The 20,358-nt window shown below is 40.0% G+C and overlaps 1 protein-coding gene across 3 annotated transcripts; it reads left to right on the top strand.

The window, feature by feature from the left end:
• LOC139294795 (14-3-3 protein epsilon) lies at positions 1-13,714 on the top strand. Of its 3 annotated transcripts, XM_070916724.1 has the most exons (7): positions 1-180; positions 6,015-6,214; positions 7,828-7,934; positions 8,402-8,608; positions 9,356-9,492; positions 10,779-10,781; positions 12,561-13,714. In XM_070916724.1, the coding sequence occupies exons 1-7, from the start codon at positions 117-119 to the stop codon at positions 12,617-12,619; spliced, it is 777 nt and encodes a 258-aa protein (XP_070772825.1). In that variant the 5' UTR covers positions 1-116; the 3' UTR covers positions 12,620-13,714. The 3 variants fall into 3 exon arrangements, with proteins under 3 accessions (XP_070772825.1, XP_070772824.1, XP_070772821.1); XM_070916723.1 differs by lacking the exon at positions 10,779-10,781 and having other exon boundaries at positions 12,567-13,714; XM_070916720.1 differs by lacking the exon at positions 10,779-10,781.
• Positions 13,715-20,358: the final 6,644 nt, after the last annotated feature.

Below are 20,358 nucleotides of genomic sequence, written 5' to 3'. Positions count from 1 at the left end.
TCTTCGGTTCAGCGGAGCGACAGTGCTGTTGCTGATCCACCACCAGGAATCGCCGAGCAGCCGATAATCCTGCCTTTCCACCGGGACTTTACGAACAGTCCCAATACCCGAGCACCATGGCAGATAGAGAGAATCTAGTATACCAGGCAAAACTCGCCGAACAAGCGGAGAGATATGACGGTAAGGCTCCGAATAAGTAACAGTCATTGCAGAATCCCTGGCCCCTCTTCCCCTCCGTCTCCCTGCGCAGGGGGCTTTGAGACGCAGGTAAAGCAGTTCACATGGATTTGTTGGGTGAGAGACAAAATGGCGGAGATTTCTCCAGCCAAATGAATCGGTAAACGTTTAAATCCATTGTTTTCGGCTAAAAGGGAAAGCTAATTTTACTTGGTGAAAAGCGTGCTTTGCCGCGTGCCCCGGTGTCTGGTTAACATTTAGCTAACGTTACGTGGTGAGCTAAGCTAGTCCCCTGCCTGCGTTAGCTAGCTGACCCTAGCTATCCAAATTGCTAACTAGCTGGCTAGCCTTTCTTCAGCCCACGACACGCGTCACGCCAAACTCCATTCAAAAAAAGCTGTGGTACAGCAAACGTCCATAACCCATTAAACATGACTTGCGCTTCATCTCCATCTGCATTATCCATTGATTTAGTCAATATCTATCTGATCCAACAAGCAGCAGCTAACGTAGAAAAATATATACGAACATTATGCTAATAACGCACCGCCCCCACTAAGTGTAATGTAAGAGGAGCATTCCAGACCACAGACCAGTTATAGCCAATGGATAACTTAAATTTGATTAAGGTCTGCATATCGTCTTGGGTGCAGGCTGAATTTAAGAGTGACACTCATTTTTAACAAGTCGTTCATGGTCTTATGTGCTGTACCAGGTAAGGTAGGCGTGAACTAGTTAGAAACTGTAAAATGTGAAGAAGTTTGCCTTGCGTTGCGATAATTAACGTTATACTAGCATTTAGTCTGCTGCTTCAGTGAGACCAGCATCGCCTTGCGACTGTGTGGTTGCCTTGGTTAATTGATTGATAGACGTAGCACCAATAGTGGACAGGAATAGGCGGGGCAGAGAGCAGCTTCTATGTGGCTGAACAAGAAGTTCAGCTTGAGCCAACTCTTCTTTGTAGTAGGTTGACTGAAAGTCTTCTTACCAAAGCAATACCAGACCATTTTATGTCTGTAACATAGAAACGCAGATTGAGTGACATCTGACAGTGCACCTTAAATATAATCCAACATTTTAGTAACAACAGATGGAGTAAATGCGTGCATGTTCTATTAACTACTGGTGTGAGTTACTGTTTGAATCTGGTCAAAGACTTTTGTGATTTCTTAATGATCAGAATTGATAAGTTGTGCCATTGAGGGGTCAAGTGTGCAGAGCCGCTCACAACAGCACATCCTTTATTGACTAACATGACACAGCAAGACACTGACCACACATTGCGTCGCATCAATTTATGGCCATTACACACATTGGGCGTGTACACAAGTAGGCTACTGGCAGAGTACTAGGGAACAATTATCTTTAATAGGAAAAACACACTGCAGGTATGATAGCAGCAAGAAGCCAACGACAGTCTGAAGCCAAGTTTTAATATCCGAACGATCTCTTTCTGCTAGTCATTTTTTCTTTTTATCAGTGCCACTTGCACTACATAAATGTTCAACATATACCAAGAGATATGTGTTTTAATTGGCCAGTTGTTGTTTTCACTATTGATTAATCTGTAGTTTGTTTTTTTAATTTAGCATTCAGTCTGATTGTTTTGTTAAATGTAAAAATGATAAATAATGATTTTTGCTGTAACAGTCCTTGAGCTACCTGGGTAGTGTGGGTAAGTAGCCTGCCTGCTGTCATTATCTGAAAAAAAATTACTTATGTCAACTTTAGAGAGGGCTCGAGTCAGTCTGGCATAGTATCTCATCCTCTGTGACGGCTCTTTGTTTGCCTTGTAGCCTCTCCCCATAAGTCCTGATGTAAAAAGGCCCTGATAGTTAATAAAAAGTTGTATGAATAAACAATGTAGTGTGTTAACCCAGAGTTCTCACAGCTCCACGTGTCTGAAGAAGAATGCATAAATAATTTTTCGCCACTACAGGAAATCTGTGGAGTTGCATTTTCAAAATTCTTTAGAGCAGCTGGCCAAATATTAGTTGTCAATCACCAGTATGGTCCTATTGTGCTATGGAGCTATTACAACCGTCACCACAAGTGTGCACTGGACATTGCTGCATTGTGTTTTGGCTGAGCTGTGGCTGCTGGTGTTTTCAATGTGTCAGTATCAGGTGTGGCTCTTTTCTGTGCTCTGGTTTCTTTATGTACCTGGTCTATTTTATGTGTTTATTATGTATATAAAGACCTATATTTCTATACAATTGACAAAAAAAAAAATGTTTTTATGTACATTTTCAATTAGCACAAAAACACCCTATAAACCCTGAGTTGAAGCCATGATATCTCAAAAAAGTTTTAGTGCTTGGCTGAGGTGGAAATATTGGCCCATGTGTAGAGAGAAAATATCATGAAGGTTGATGGTTACTGATTTTTGCAATAAGCAACGGTGTTTCAGTATCAGCTTCTGTGTCTTCAAATGTAGACGTACCACTCAGGTCCTGCTGCCATTTGCATTTCGTGTCTCTCTCCAAAGCATACTCTCAAAAATCAAGAATAAGAATAGCAGGGACACAACACAAAGTACAGCTTTGAAGATTGACTGTAACATCCTTTTTTAGCAACCCTAGAAGTTGGTGTCGAAATGGGGGTTATCGAGTTGCGAAGTAGGAAGAGCTATTTTGGGCCCCCCTGGTTCCATTCATTTTTCCCACTCACAGTTAAAGCACTTCTACAGCTTGGATCAGCGTAAGCCTCAGTTAAGTCATCAGTGCAAAAGATTAAGAATCCCGTTCTGGTTCTTTGATAAAAACTCAACGTAAATGTTAACCACAACTCCCAAGGTGCATTTCGGAAAGAAATGTCTAATCACAGTGTTTTAAAATCTGTTGCGTGTGCCGCTGATGGCGAGTGGAAGCTGAAGATAACGTTGAACACATTCTGCAGCTTAGATTAATTATCGTTAAAATTTTGGGTTAATGGTGGGTTAATCCACCATCTATGGCGCCGTGTTGTGTTCTCAACTGTAACTACAGTGTTTTGAATTCTTGACTGCTCTGATTCACGCCTCTAATGGTGGCCGAGGCTCATGGGTAATGTAGTATCTACATGACAAAACATGATTTCTCAAAGAAAGTTTAAATAGTTAAAACTGGTGGTCATGTATATCTCACCAGCGGCCCCTCCCACTTTGCAACTCTATTGAAGCCCAGTTTGTGTCAGCTTGTGGCCGATCAGTGATTGTAATCAGTAGATCTGTAGAGCTTTTAATGCTGAGAAAATGTTTAAAAAGCACAGAGAGGTCATTGAGTGTATTTGAGTGCTTGCTGTGCTGGAGGGTAAAGTGATCAAAGCAGCATAGTGCTCCTCCTGGCTTCTAACCATCATGTATCAGGTTTCACCAGCATGCTGCATAGAGCCCTGCTATTGGCTTCTGCAGATAACGCCATGTCTGTGAAGTTAAAAGGCAAATGATTGACACCGTAGTCTTACCTCCAGGCTAGCATGTTTAGCATGGGAGGTGTGATTAGTCTGCAGCTTGAGCCACAGTTTTGTTTTAACCACTGTTGAAGATAACAATGGCATTTTTTTTACCTTTCAGTAGCATATTAGAAAATGTGATATCATCCCTCAGAGTGTATCGTTGTATTTTCCCATTCAGCATAATAGTATAATATATTCTCAGGTTTATCCGGAAATGACAAGAAATATATCAGTGACAGTAGTAGAACCAGTTTAATTTATTTAGATGTTTACGTTCCTGCAATGCGCCATTGCTGCTCCTTGTTATTTGATTGAAGAGGCCCCATATTGTGTCTGTTTTATGTTAAACCCCATGGAAACGGCTTGTTGTGCTGATTAGTAGCTCCTTCAGAGCAGAGTGTCAAATTGTTTTCATTACTGTTTCATCCCTGGATTCTATATTCATCTTTCACACCACATCCTTCTGAATCACCTTGACGATGTGAAATGTACTTGAAAGACATCACATTTGATCCAGCTCAGCCTTCTGGTTCATTGTACTGGCTCAGTTCCCAGCATCCCACAATAGGTGTCCATAGGTGGTGAATCTCTGCATTAGAAGAGTGTATACTTGGGCAGTGTCCCAGGCACTCCATTAATAAAATACTGAAGATGTCAGAAATCTTCCACAGCTCTGAAATGTGGTCTTTGTTAATGGACGGACTCACTTTCAATTACGAAAATCGATGTATCTACCTCTTTCTCCCAAAATGTTAATAATTATAATGGAGGAGACGTTTAAATATTCACCCAGATTACAAAAACATATTTCCACATTTACCTCTAGTGGTATTGAGCCACGCAGATTTGTTTTGGTTTGGTTTCATTAGCAGGGTTTGAGATCTCTGTCTCTGAGATATCTGCCTCCACCCCAATACAGTAGAGCTGAATGGAAGTTTGTTTGTGGCATTCAGAGCATTGAGAAAGTATATTTCTTCCCAGTAACCGTCTTCGTTACTCTGGATAGTCCACAGAATACACAGCTCAATGTTTTAATAGGGACTATTTCTTCAGGAGGAAGTAGCTCCAACAAAAATTGTTCACCTGATATGAATGTGAAAACCCTTAAAAGTTGAAAGTCGGCCATTAAACATCACTGTTTCATTTGAATCTAATAAGGTACAATAAAGCCAAAACAATAGAGAATGTGTCAATGTTCAAACAATTACAAACTGCACTGTGTATATAGCAAATTGGTGCAAATGAGTTAATGAGTGGAATAGAACAAAGTAAATGCGTAACAAAAGCCGTGGATGTGGGGGTTGTTGTTACGTAATATACTTGATTTGTGAACCATCAAACACACCAGATCATCTATCAATACATTGTGATAATCAACATAATGGTAATGTGACAGCAGATTTACAGGTGGTGAACACACTGCACTGCAAGTTGAGCCTGGCTGAGGCCTAACCTAATAAATCGCTTAGATAAACACTTTTAATAAGGTTTTTTTTCAAACAAAACATATGTTGACAGCCAGTATCACTCACCAAAAACCCTTTTAAAGAATTGTAACCAACATATCTACTGAGTGGAACATTTAACAGTTGAAAGATCCAACACAGATCCAGTTAGCCATTAATTAGTGGCTATTTGAAATACTAGTGTAACTTGATAGCGATGGTGGCTGGACTGCTGAGCAGGTCGTGGATGAAGCTACCTGTCAACTGGGACCAGCCAATGTACTTTAAGCAGATACAACAGACATGTGTCTGCTCTTTGCTTAGCCGGCCAAAGGTAGTTTAAAGGTACATTAAGTCAGGGGTAAAGAATGGTGTCACCTGTCAGAGGGCTCAGATTTATGAAGGCACAGCCTGATACCCACTACAGGGCCTAATGATAGGTCGACACGTCATTTAACACTAGACCTGGGCTGACGGGTATGCTCAGCAAACGTTTGGCACACCTCACCATGTGTATTGATAAATGTACAACATGGGACATTTAAGAGTTTAAAAATAAACTTGTCAGTTCAGTCCTCTCCCGCAGAGGTCTTCATATGACCTGTGAGGAAACCTACCCGAACCTGACGTACATTCATTTTCAAGAAAGTGCAGGTCTGACTGTCCTTGGGTCCGGACGGGATCCAAACAGGACTCAAGGGCAGTCAGACCTGATCTGGAATAAATCCAAGGATAATTAGACTCCACCCCAACCCAAACAGTCCCGAATAGAGAGATAATATTTCTATTTCGGGGGGGGGGGGGCTTGATACAAATGATACAAGATGCATTTACCTCCATACCTTGATGCAATGCAGCATCACCAAAATGCGTTACTTTGTTCAGGTTGTTGCTACTTTTTCTGCTGGGAGACTTGAAGCCCGTCCCTAATGTCATGTGTGTCCCTGTGTCTCTCAGAAATGGTGGAGTCGATGAAGAAAGTGGCCAGTATGGACGTGGAGCTGACGGTGGAGGAGAGGAACCTGCTGTCAGTAGCGTATAAGAACGTAATCGGAGCCAGAAGAGCTTCCTGGAGGATAATCAGCAGCCTCGAACAGAAAGAAGAAAACAAAGGCGGAGAAGACAAACTAAAGATGATCCGAGAATACAGGAAAACGGTCAGACACTGTTATATACCCAAATCTACCAAATGGTTGCCTTCACTGATTGTAAGCAGTGTGAGATCTTTTATAGGTTTTGATCATGAAAATTCTGATATTTATGCCACATTTAATTTCTTTCATTCAAAACGGTCCAGATATACTACTTGAGAGCCAAACTTTGGCCCAAACAGTAGATAAACAAGGATATATCTTCAATTCCTCCTTTTGTGAAAAGTTGTTGAACCTGAAAGATTAGAATGGCAGTAGTCCATTCTTTGCCCATTGCCAGGCAGAAGTATTCACATCACACAGCTGCAACCCCTCTGGTTGGAATCTGTTGCAGACATCAGCACAAACACTAACAGTCTCCTGTGAATCTTGCTGCAATACACTGATGTGGTTTCAGTTAGCTTTGGTGGGAATATCTCTTTTAATCCTCACAGTCCTGAATTGGACACAATTATGAAAACACAAACCCAGTAGACTGAAGTAGAGCTGATTTTAAGTTGCTACCTGCCCTGTTATTGTTAAGTGTAGTTGGCGTACTCTCAGATAATCTAATTTCCATGTCTAGTTGGCAAGATGCCAGAGATGCTTTACCCTTTTTAGCAGGACTTTCTAAGCTCTCCTCCACTTTGAGAGGAAACAGCCCAGCGACACTTGTCTGAGCGAAATAATGAGGCAGGCAGCAACCATGAATCAACTTTAAATCACTTGTTCTTCATTTCTGCTGCAGAGCAACTCCCAGTCACTGTCAGCACTATACAACAACCCTCCAGTCATTTAGTGAAAGATTTTATACGACTTTGTATAGGATGATGGATTTCTCCCACACTTACACTAAACATTGGCATTATTGCTGAGAATTACATCTGTAAGCTGTCCTTGACAAACTGGGGAAAGCAGCCGCTACGTCTTTGTCGTCACTGTGCCTCTGTCTCTAAATGTCCTCTACACATTAATACGGGGAATTCATTTCCTGGCAGGATGAGCTGTATTAAATTGCTGTGTAAGTGTAGTTTTCTAAACCGCATATTTAGAAGTGAAAAAAAAGGAGGCAAAAGTTGGAGTCACCAACTAACAGTACTTCCACTTGCTGCTCACTTCAATCGGGTAAAGGCAATATCCAAAGAGAGAGAGCTGTTGTATTGTTATTAATGTTGCCGTATAGTGATGTTAAAAATGTCAGATTTAGATGGCTGACACTGACCTTTGAACTGAGTCACACAATACACAGTCGGCTTTTCTGTGACAAATTCTTCCATGGGGACTGGTCCAAAAGCTGCTCCCATCTCTGCCCACTTTGCACTATTGTTGGTGTGGCGGTAGACAGACGTTTGGAGGGAATTTTGTACTCTGTAATTGAAGGAAATATTGATGTTTTTTTTAATTAGTTACTGCCAGTCACATCTCCATAGACATGAATTAATTTACAATTAAAAAATATCAAATCTGAATTTATATGACATTGAATCTCAGCTGAGTTGAATCGTATCAAATCAGCTTTGAGTTGCAACAGAAGTTTCCTTGTTAATATTCAATGGTAATTTTGATCCAGCACCTGTAAGGTCTTGTGTGACCGCACAGACCGTTGATGATGGTGCTTGTGTGTGTTTTTGGTCATGCAGGTTGAGAAGGAGCTGAAATCAATCTGCAACGACATTCTGGATGTACTGGACAAGCACCTCATCTTAGCTGCAGTCACGGGAGAATCTAAGGTTTTCTACTACAAAATGTATGTATATTTCTGTTACACACAATCTGTTCATTCTAACAATTCACATATTAAGGTCAGGCACATGTACAGTTGGTTTCTCACTTTGACGTAGGCTGGCATGAACATGATTTCCTAGATTATTTTCCAGAATATACAATAGAAGGGGTCTCCCTTGTTTAATGAGAATGCAGTTTCTCTAGTGATGTTCACATAGTTCACAACAGCACTTTGTTAGGAGAGTATTATAAAACATTATAAATGTTGAAGGGATCGTTCAGCATCACAGGTGTGTTTATTGTAGGGGTGCAACCGTTCATGGACTTTTTTTTGGACGTTTCATGCAGCACCACTGGGTTGTTAATGCATTTGTCAAATGTAATTGAACCCATCAGTGCTCTGGACTCTAACTGTTGTTATAATGTGTTTCGTAATGCATGTGTGTGAAAGCAGATATATGTCTTGACTGTGTCGTTCCCTCTGCTCAGGAAGGGAGATTACCACAGGTACCTGGCAGAGTTTGCCACGGGCAACGACAGGAAGGAGGCAGCAGAGAACAGTTTGGTTGCGTACAAAGCTGCTAGCGACATCGCCTTGATGGAACTCCCTCCAACGCACCCCATTCGTCTGGGACTGGCCCTTAACTTTTCAGTTTTCTATTATGAAATCCTCAACTCGCCAGACCGTGCTTGCAGGTAGGTGTGATGATTTAATTTTGTCTCTTCAACTGGTATCTCCAGCTCTTTTATGTTGTGTTTTCTTGTATTTTTGGAAAGGACATAAAAGTACATCACATGTTGTTCTGTCAACTGACAGAAGTGTCACGAACACCTGCTTGATAAAGCCACTGTACACTGTTGCCCAGCGCCAAACAGCAGAGACAGAAAGTCACCCAGGGGCAGGCGGACATAGTCAAACGTCTAGAGGACAAACAACAAAGACATTTTTTTCTGGTGGGGACCAAACTAGACCTAAAGTGAGGAAGAATACTGGTTTTATCAGGTGGATAGAAACGTCGTGTTTGGATGTTTTTCTGACCCCTAGTGACCAAAAATCCATAAACGCACCTTTCAGGGCATCAGAATAAGTCCTTTTGCTGTTTGCCATTTTTATCCAATTTGGTAAATTACATCCACATGTTTGAACAACTTTTCCTTTCAGCTGTGGCTCAAAGCCCACATGAAAAGAAACAGTGTGTTCCAGCTGTCAGACACTGTTGGAGCTCAGTGATTCTCAGGAACCAGGCATCTTGAAAACAGTCCTGAAAGGGAACAGATTGTTAATTTCCATCCTGCTACACAACCTAACAGAATCAAAAACAGACCGTGCAGATAGTACAGTACACACTACCTGTGTGTTTAGCCAAAGATTATACAAGTATATGCACCTGTTTTACTGCATGTGTGTTTAACTGTGATGTCTTGCGTCCTCTCTGCTGACAGGTTGGCGAAGGAAGCGTTTGACAATGCCATTGCAGAACTGGACACGCTGAGCGAGGAAAGCTATAAGGACTCAACACTTATCATGCAGTTGCTACGTGACAACTTGACACTATGGACCTCAGACGTGCAGGGAGATGGTGAGAGAGCTGTTCCTTTCTTCTCAGAGCATCAGCTATAGTATTAGCTTGAATAGACGGCAGCTGCTAGTATTATCTCTGATTTCAACTTGTTTTCTTCTGGGTGATACTCACTGACTGATTGGTTCCTTACCATCACTATCATTACTTGCCTTTTTGACAGATTTTTACTATTTTTAAAGCTGATTTGTTCCTTCAAGCCCCCGATTGCCTTTGTTTGCTGCATCTGAGATACTTGTCAGGAAAAAAAAAGAGTTCAAGTTTTCCACAAAGGTTTCTGAAATATTCTTCAAGCGCTCATGCTGATACCATGAAAAGGCATCTAGAAAACTGGAAAGAGCCACCTAACTCTCTCTAACCTTTCCCCTCAGCACAGTGGTTTCTCTAATGTCTCCTCTCTCTCAGGCTTGGTACTCACACACTGCTCTAACTTCTCATCTCTCCCTCGTTCTTCTGTAGATTCTTAAGGACAGCCCCCTTCCTTCCCTCTTCCTCCATTATAGAAGTGTATTTTGTAAGTCATTCCTCCTGTCTTTGGCTTTGTCACCTGGAGCTATCACTCCTGTCTCACTACACTGACACCCCTCACTAACTTCCTCACAGCACAAAGTCCAGCCTTGTTGAATGTTCTTGGTTTTAGAGGAGATGATGTCCTCCCCTGCCCTGTTTGCTCACGCAGCTCTGAAGGATTACGGAGCTGCAGTTATTTAAAATGTGTTATTTTCTATTTCACTATTTCTCCACCTTTTTTCTGCACGAGTGGAACTGAAGTGCTGTGTGTTTCAGTGTCTTCAGGGTGTCTGCAAGTCAGTAAAAGTCTAAATCATGCAAGGTTTTGTTTACGTCTCACTGGGACAACAGGTTATAAAATACTGTCCAACAGAGAGCGGAAGTCCTGATATCACTTCCCGGCTAGCTGCTGCTCCACTAGCTTCTGTAACTCGATGTAATGTCTCATTGAGGTAAAAGGGAAACGTGTTCCATATTCTAAAATAAAAGAGTATTTACTACAGCACTTGCTATTAACCTTTGCATAATTTTAACAAAGTTTAAGGTTGGTTGAGAGTTTTTGAAATCTGTCTGAAAACAATAACCGGGTGTTTTGCATACTGTCATCACTCTCCCTGATGACAGTGGCCAAGATCCCGTTCTAATGTGCTTTTTAGCTGTAACCTTCACGATTTATAATCTAGGGTCCTGTAACAATGAGTATCTGCTGATTCTGAGTCCGATCATCTACTTTTACCTAAATGTTGATTAAAAATGTATCTGACACATTGACATAGCAGGTGTAGCTACGAAATCTGATGCACCTTATTTTTCACAGGCTCCTTGATCCAAATACTGGAGGTCTTTGTTCAAAACTATTAAATGAATCAGCTTGAATTATTAACATGATATGGACGAAAGTTAAACTGGAAGGATGTGACCCCTGAAACTGACGATCCACTAGACAGAAGACGTCTCACTCTGTAGTTTTTGGAACTACAAAAACGCTCAATCCACTCTAATTGCTGTTCGTAAAATGCACTAACCCGGACAGAACCCGGAAGTTCAGGTTTCACTTAGGCTCTCTATTAAGATTAATCACATTTAACTTTAATTTAAGTGTGAAATGTGAGCAGAAACATGACTCAGCTTTCCCACCATGTGGGAAAAAGATTTGAATGTAGGAGTGATTCCAGCCTTCGATGTAGACTGCGAGAACTTGCGGGCACCCTGCTCCTTCACCATGCATGTTAACAGCACTGAACGCAGCCCACTGGGGCGTTAACAGCAGAGTTTGGAAACCTGTGAACGCAGCTTATTGAAGTGTGATATAACGGACAAACTGCAGTAACAGCATGTGAGGCTGCTGCTCCATCTCCTGTGGCTTTCTCACATCCCAGTTAGCTGTGGTGCTAATGAGCACTGTTACGGTTTCTATTTTAGTCATGACGGATTCTCAAACCTTTGTTATTTGTGCCTCTTAATTCTTCATTACACGGATGGCTGTGCTGTCTCTATGGTAACATTTCCAAGCAACCAGTTGTGCAGGTTCACAAGGCATTTTACCCCCTTAGTAAATCTGACCGTGGCTTGTGTTGAAGGCACTGTGGATTAACTCCTGCTCACTGGACTGCATGTTGTCACAACCAGTAGTTAAAACACAGTACACTCAGGATTAAACCATTAGGATTAAGGTTGAGTTAAAGGAAATAAACTTTTGTTTTTACAGCTGAAATCTTACTACAGTTCAACAGTACATTACTTACTAACTTTTTGTTTCTGAGATCCGTGCGTGCCACATACAGAGCTTTACAAGGGGGTCCACAAGAGCAACCAGACAGGTTTTAAACAAACCTCCAATTTTAATCCACTTATTATTAACTTTGGCTAAAAGCAGCTCAGCTCTTTAATCACTGACTGCATTTTATTGGACTTTTACATTAAACACACGTGACTGTTTTGGTGAACATCCATTCATGTTTGTAAGGATCCAATTACCTTTTTTCCCATCTTGTTTTGGTGTTGAACATCATTAGCGTGTATATGTTTTAACTGCGACCCGCCAAGTGAAAACAGATAAAAATGAGCTCTCAGATGAAGTTCATCTAATGGCAACATTCATGTTTTAATATCATCCCTTTTAAAAAACAAAAAACAAAATATGTTGGGTTCTTAATGCAAAGTCAAACCAGAAAGTTGCTCTGCGAAGATCTGATGGGTCTCTATAACAAAGTATGACTGCATTGCATCATGGGAAATGTAGTGTATCTGTCTCTGCTGCTTCAAATATCTTTCCATTCTTTTTAATCTGCCTTTTGCAATTGCCCCAAAGTCATAGAAGTCTTGCAAATAATTGATTTAATGAAATGATTAATGTGTGGACCTCTGCTGGTGCTCCATCGGTCGTAAAGCTGCCTAACAGCAACAAAGAGAAATGCATTTGCTCATCTGAAAGTGGGAACCAGCAGGACTGAGGTTCTCCTGCAGCTGAAAGTGCCTTTTTTTTTTTTTTTTTTTATTGCGTGCACAGAGATAACCGCAACCTTCATGATTGTTCCACGTTTCTGTCGTTCTCTCAGGTGAAGAACAGAACAAAGAAGCACTGCAAGATGCGGAGGAAGAGACCCAGCGAGACTGAACAACACAAGACAAGCCGCCCTCCTCCTCCTCCTCCTCCTCCCTTGTTTCTCTCCTCCCAGCACTAGCTCCTGTCCCCAGCCTCAGTTTTCAGCTGGGTTTATACTGCAGCCCACACTATTTCTCTACCGTTTTCCTCCATTTCTACCCACATGTCTCACCCTTTCTCCTCGTATGCACGTCATCTCCCACCCCCCCTCAGGGCCCGCTGGGGTCTTCATTTCCACTCCCCAGGGGTGTTACCTTATTTCTGGTGACTCATTTTGCAAGCCTGTACCCTTTAAGGTTCATGTCCTCTTTTACTGTTTTTATTTTGCTTTACTTTGCTGTATCATCTGTTGCCAAGTACGCTTGCCTGTATTTGTAACACACATATGCAAGAGTTTATTTAAAGACGATACTTTGCTGTTTTTCCTGCGTATGTGTGTTGATGAACAATATATTGTCCATGCTTCTGTAAGTCGGTCAGTTTTGAAACACTTCAGTTTGCAAATGGAGGAAATATAGCAGTGGTGGAAGGTTTAAAAGGGATGCGTTAAAGCTTTTAGGAAGAACTAAGTGCCCTCTTTACTTTGTGGTTACCAAACCTGCTCCTTCAACACATCAATAGCTTGTTTTTGTTTTTTTATGACAAACAGCAGAATGTCCCCCATCTCCGAGCATCTCTCTGACCTCTATTCTTGTCCACTCTCGGACCAAGTATTGTGCTGCGAGGCTGTAGCGCTTTTGCTAATGGCAGATAGTTAGGTAATGGCTTTTTAGCAGACAAACTGTGCGTATGTGTGTGCGTGGGAGGGGAACGCTCAACACTCTTGATTGTAATGTAATGCAGTTTTGCATTGGCACTATATATAAAACAAAAAAAAAGTTTGGGAAATAGAGGCCTGCTGTATCTTTACTCCCCTGACTCTTTCAGGTTTCCTCGTCTCAACTCTGTCTCTTTCCTCTCATTTCCTCTCTTCCTTCTGTTCAGTATGTGTAACGTGAATCTGATTTGTACTACTGGATGTTCTCACCGGAGCCACAAGTACCATCTGTATTCTTACTGAAACACAGCATGGAATTAACATTAAACTTCAAATTGAAAAATGTTAAATTAGCATGTGTTGTGTGGTTTCTTTTGACATATTAATCTGTTTAAGCACTAGAGGGCAGTGCAGGCCAGCAGCAGGAAAAAGATTACTACTTGTAGTTGAGATGAGAGTGAGTCTGCATTCATCCTGTGGTTTTTCTTTTAGGTTTTAAGGCTTTTATTGACAGTGGTGGAAGAAGTATCCAGATCCTTTTTACTCAAGTAAAAGTACCACAATGTAAAAATACTCCTTTTTTAAGTAAAAGTACAGAAGTAGAAAAGAATGTCTCACTCAGAAGTACTGATATAATACATACAATGTGATTAACTGTCTGAGCAGCTTTTACAGTTGTAGCTGCTTGAGGTGGAGATACTTTTAACTACTTTATATACAGTTAGCCAGTTTAGGTCAGTGGTTCTCAACTGAGGGATACAAGATAAATCTGAGGGGTTGAGAGTTAATTTAATGGAAGAAGAAAAGTTCTGATACACATCGGTTTACTTTTTTGTGAAATACTGGACAATCTTACCTCTTTGGGCCTCAAACAGGTTATTAAAATGAAACCATCTGAGAAGTTTAGAGGGGAAACTGCTAACTAAGACATCTGAAATGTGACAGGGCCAATACTACACTACTACTTTTTTGTAAGCGGTCACAAAACAAAAAGTTTGGGAACCTAAAATATGTTGCTAATCTTTAACAAAATGTATTTTAGAAGCGTATTCTGTTTTTTTATGTTACATTTTGATCTTAAAAATAACAGCAAATAAAGCTGTCAAATAAATGTAGAGGAATGAAAAGTACAACATATATTCCTCTGAAATGTAGTGGAGTAAAAGTATGAAGTAGCATAAGTAAAAGTACCTCAAAATTGTACATACAATACTTCAGTACTTTCCATCACTGCTTATTGGAATGTTTCAAAATGTCACCTTTTACATGTACATATCTCCATTTTTGTCAACATCGTTCTAGTCATAGAAAACAAGTTGAAAAAGAAAATTATCTTTTAAAGGTATATAATACCTTAGAGAATAATATATAGTTTATATATAGTAGTGTTTTCTAATTAATTCCTCCTCACCATAATTCATACATTTTGTAGCCAAAATAAGAATGATCACACTTTTTATAAGATATATACATCTGGTTAATGTGTGCATTATGAAGAATCATCACACAAACCAATCAATACAGCACCAACAACACAGGGTTGACTTGACACAGTGTTAACAACAAGCTCAAGTCACAAATGTATCACTAGTTGTACAGAATAATGTGCATTATGACATTCAGAACTGCAAAGTTTAAAAAGACCAAGAGTAGACTAACAGTTTGCGACCATAACACGCTTCAGTTTGGGTGAGTAACTCAACAGTAGAGCAAGAAAAATAACACGAACACTGATCAGTGGCTGCAGGTTAAAGTGTAATGTGTACAAATTTGACTGTATTCGTGCTGAATCCACCCATGAGTTGGAGGATTTCATCATTTTCATGTGACATCGGGGCAGACGTATCTTTATCAACTTATAGTACTAACTTGAATAATCTTCACTTTATGTATACTTACAAAGTACTTGACAGTAACAGAGTAAACAATAAAATATGCTAAAATAATGAGACTACCAGGATTTATTTTTAAATAGAATTCAGAATAAAACCAAAACAACGAGGCGTTTCAAAATTAAAACCAAAGCTGGTTATAAGAATAAGAATAAAAGTGAGTTGTGATGAAGACGTTACAGATGTGCAGGGAGCTTTATTAACTTATCATAACGCAGGTGTTTGCAGGTCTCTCCGAACCTCAGGAGGCCTTAACACTTTATTCTTAATGCTAAGAGAAATATCATCTCTGCAGGTCTACGGAGCAACATGCACTTTGTATTGGAGAGTGAGCACCCTGTGGTTTCATCTTCGTCGTGAAGGTGAGAGTGAAGGTGGAACATGAGTAAGGCTTTGTTATGATCAGGGTTGTTAAAGACCACATGGTGATACACTGCAGTGTTTAACATCTGTCAAGGTTAAATCACACTGCAGATTTTCTCTTTTACCCTTTCTGCTGTCTTTTTCTTCACTTTCATGTATTCGAAGGCATACTTTGGTATTGATGTGTATATGTTTCACCTTCATACAGCGGTGGAAGAAATACTGAGAACTTTTACTTAAGTAAAAGTTGTAATACCACAGTTTAGACATACTGTTATAAGTAAAGCATCAAAATATACTAAAGTACCTAAAGTAAAAGTGCCCATTTCAGAATACTGTGTGTTATAATATTGGATTATAATCATTGATGCATTAATTTGTACTTCACTTTAATGTTGCAGCTGGTAAAAGTGGGGCATATGTTTTATTGTATATACTGCCGGGTAGCTTGTGAATTTCTCAAGGGATCAATGAAGTCTAACCTACGATAATACATCATGATTTATTTGTAAGATTATATTTTGTATTATTAATCTGAATCCGCAAATTAACAAACAAGTAAAGGTAAAAAAAAAAAAATGTAGTGGAGTGAAAAGTATAATATTTGCCTCTGAGATGTAGTGGAAAACAAGTATAACGTGGCAGAAAATGGAAACTCAAGTAAAGTACTAAAGTAAAGTAAAGTAGTAAAAATTGTACTGTGCTGTACAGTAATTGAGTAAATGTACTTATTTACTTTCCACCACTGCCTTCATATAACAGAGGACACATTTACACATTTACCAAAAAAAAATTAGACTTCAGAGAAATACACATAGTTTGTATTACTTTACCTCATGATGAACTGTGATTACTCCATATATACACACATATATATATATATATATATATATATATATACACATGTGCTTTATATCACACATGTGAAAACCCTGTTGAAGCTATACAATAAACAACATTTGTGTGTTAAATTTAGAGCCATGTGTCAGATTAAACCACAAATTAAAGCTGCAGTATAAATCATCACACGCTGATTTATGCAGGTTGCTGCTGACACATTACTGGATTATTGGGTATTACAGTTCAAATTTTGTACTTTTTGTCAAAGTTAATATGAGGCTTCTGCAAAACTTTAACTACAAATAGTTGTGTAACTCACTCTTGACTAATTTAGCTTATGTTTTGGCGCGTCACAGACAAACATTGCAATGGTTTAATCACTAAAATAAAAGAAGAAGTAAACACATCATACCTCAGCGGGAGACAGACTTCCACTAGCTCTCAGTCGGGTCGCCTAATGATGATGATGTCTTTACAGAACCTGATTCAAGATAATTTGGGGAAATTAAGGGAAATTCATTATGCCATTATCCTGTAGTTACCACCTGTGGCCACAGAGGTCACTGTTCAGCTAACATACATAGTCTTCACTGTATGAAACGAAACTGAAAGTTGTCCAGCTAATATGCCTATTACATTATGAGGCTTTATTCTTTATATAAGGATCAATACATTTCATATCACTCGGCCCTTTTGATTATTGATTATTTCTTGTGTACAAGTGGACATTTTGGCCTGATGGTGGTGCTGGTAGCACAGTCAGATTCAGCCCACCAGGGAGGCTGGGCTAAAAAGAAAAAAACAGAGCTGCTGAGTCCCTATTAACCCCTCTGTTCCTCTCACTCTCTGTGCAATGTGTACATGTTTATGCTTGATACTGCCTGGCCTCAGGTGTGATGTGTGGTCATTTGATTAAATACAAATGTACCTATATATGCATCAAATAAGCACAATCGTAGATGAAATAATGAAGGTCTTAAAGCTACATTTCAACACACGGGGCCCTCAGGATAGTGCTATACATAGAAAAATGCAATTATTCACTTTTTTTGTCAAGAGTTAAACAAGAAGATTGATACCACTCTCATGTCTGCAGCCAGCAGCCAGTTAGCTTAGCTTTGCATTAACACTGGAAGCAGGGTGAATCAGCTAGCCTAGTTAGCCTACCAGCACCTCTAAAGCTCACTACTTGTTATATCTTGTTTGTTTAATCTGTACAAAATCCAAACTGTAAAAGTGACAATTTAAGTTTTTACAGGGGTTTATGTTGGACTACTTTTTGGCTGAGAGTGGTGACTTCCTGGAGGCAAGACAGGGAATAAGTGTATTTCCAAAAATGTTGGACAAGCCCTTTAAGTCCCCTTATAATGTCAGGTGATATTGTACTTTAGTGGTGCATATTTCCAAGCAAAGTTACAATTAATCAAATGGTTACACACCAGTGAGGGCTTTGGAGGTTTGGGGTCATCAAAAACATCTGGATTCATCACCTGAAGACCACAAATGTCAAAGTTTCATGATAATCCGGCATTAGTTGACATATTTTGCTGGTAGGTCATAAACACAACATCACATCATCATCATCATCATCATCATCTCTTCATCAAATAATCAGTGGCATGTGGTCCATTAAGGGCGTTGGGGGGCCGCCCCCTCCTGCAATTCCAATTGTGAAATACATATTTTAATGAAAAATCGTTAATATTATTGTTGTGTTGTTTGTATGTGTATACATTTAAGTTGTTACTCTCACATAAATAATACATTATGATTTAATAAAAAGGCGCTGAGTTGAGTCCCGAAGGGCGCACTTTTCTCCGGTATGTGTGTAATATGTTCAGCTTTCCCTGGTGGCCCCTGATTGGTTGACATGGCACCAGAAAATAACTGGATCTGAAATGTTGTCAAATTGAGCCATTCAGAAGCAGCGCGCCTGTAAATGACACCAAAACGCGGTGGAGACTGTCAGCGTACTTTTGTTTTACGTGGCAGCATGGCGGATAGCATGCCAACATCTAGTAGCCCCACCTAGTGGAAAGGTCACGCCACGCCACTGAAAATAATGACACAATACATTGCAATTTGAAATTTGTTTTTACTTAAAAAAGATCAAAATAAAGATGTACAATTGAACCAAAATAAGACGCCGTGTTACACTTCAGCTCTAAAGACGGATGGCAGGACAGAAAGGCATGACCTGAAATACCCCCCCCCCCTCCCCTCCCCCCGTCCAGCCGCAGCACGAGTGAGGGAACGGACCGGATGAGAGCCGGGAATCAACGAAAACATCTGGAACCAACGGCGTCGTTGGCTGGTGTTGCTGAAGGTGTGGCGTCTCGCATCCTATTGCAGATTGTCCAATAGAAGACGAGGACACTTCAGTCGCTGAGACTGGAGCAAATACATTTCTGCTACAGAGTGTCCGGCCTCCCCGGAGGATCCACAGTGTTTCAATAAGGAAGGGCTCTAATCATTGTTCAACAGACAAACAGTGGCTTCACCAGCTCGGGTTCGACGTCATAACATACTTCAAATAACATACAGTGAGAGAAATGGCATTTTATTTTATTTTTTTTCAATTTCTGCACCCTCGTGTGGACCCATGTCTCCACACACATAATGCTCTAATAGATCTACCCAGATAGGACTTGACTGTCGACATTTAAAACCAGGAGACAGACAGTTTCTTTTTCATTTCTCAGTACAAAAAATAGATCAAAGAATGAAAAAAATAGTTATAATCTGACTGCAGAAACTTGATTTGTAAAGCTCTACTCATGAGCAACTGTCTGGGTCTACGTCTGCACAGTGAAGGTTGTGGTTTAAGGATTGGGGGTGGAGCTACTTAACATTCATTGTTGAATATATTAATGAATTTGTATGTAACAGGTATCAGAATATTTGGGCAGTTGATACCCCTTCACATTTAGACTCTGAATGTTCCTATATAATACAGTTAAGTATTCAACACATTTAACACTGCCGTCCACACGTCTGCTCCTTCAAGTGGCATCATCTTTTTCATTATTGCGATGAATAAAATCTTTAAAGATGATTTTACAAAAAAAGAACTGTCTGTCTGTCCACTACAGTATCTGCTATGTACATCTGTTTAAAAAGCAAGCATGTTACACAGTCGTTCCTATGTACAGCTAAATTCTTCATTTTGTTTTTAACGGAATATACATATTTACTTATTTTCACAGTTTCCTATGTTTGCTCATATATTCAATATCAATAGATTTCATTTTTGTTATTAATAATACAAATATTTTCCCGTCATATCTTCATGGCACCGAGCTACAACTCTCCCAGTGTCACTCGTTGATATCTAGTGAGATTGTTGTCTCTTGAACGCCGCTCATGTCTGCGTAGCAAATACTGTTCAGTTTGAAAACAATCTTGATTGTGGTTCAGTTTTTTTTTTTTGATTTTTTTTTTTTTTTTGCCAATTCACAGCAATCCAAAAAAAAAAAACCGCACAGTTTTGAGTTTCAAGTTTACAGTTTTCTGGTCTTCGTCTTTATCATATATCATGATATATATCATTTGTTCCTCTTCGTCACTGGAGCGGGAAAGGTTGAATGGCTCCAGCGGACTCCCTTTGATTCAAACGTACTTCTGCTTGCTTGTGGCCACACAGTTATAAAATGGAGATCGTTCTGCCTCTGGTTTCCACTGATTTCTGAGAGAAATCATTGAGCCACAACAAGTCGTGACCTCTGACAGTGGGATTTGTTGTTCGCGCCTCCGTCGGTCCCGTCTCGCCCACTGGAGGTGACCTGTTGGGTGTGTGAGTCCTGTTTCCTTGTGATTAGTTTCTGGTTGTTTCGTGGGCGGTGTGGTTATTGTTTTTTTTTTTTGTTATTGGAATAAGGCACTTGAGAGGTTTTTGGTTT

This window comes from Enoplosus armatus, chromosome 13, assembly GCF_043641665.1.
Source record: "Enoplosus armatus isolate fEnoArm2 chromosome 13, fEnoArm2.hap1, whole genome shotgun sequence".
NCBI lineage: Eukaryota > Metazoa > Chordata > Actinopteri > Centrarchiformes > Enoplosidae > Enoplosus > Enoplosus armatus.
The sequence above is the reverse complement of the archived record's forward strand: the minus strand, read 5'-3'. Positions and strand labels throughout refer to the sequence as shown.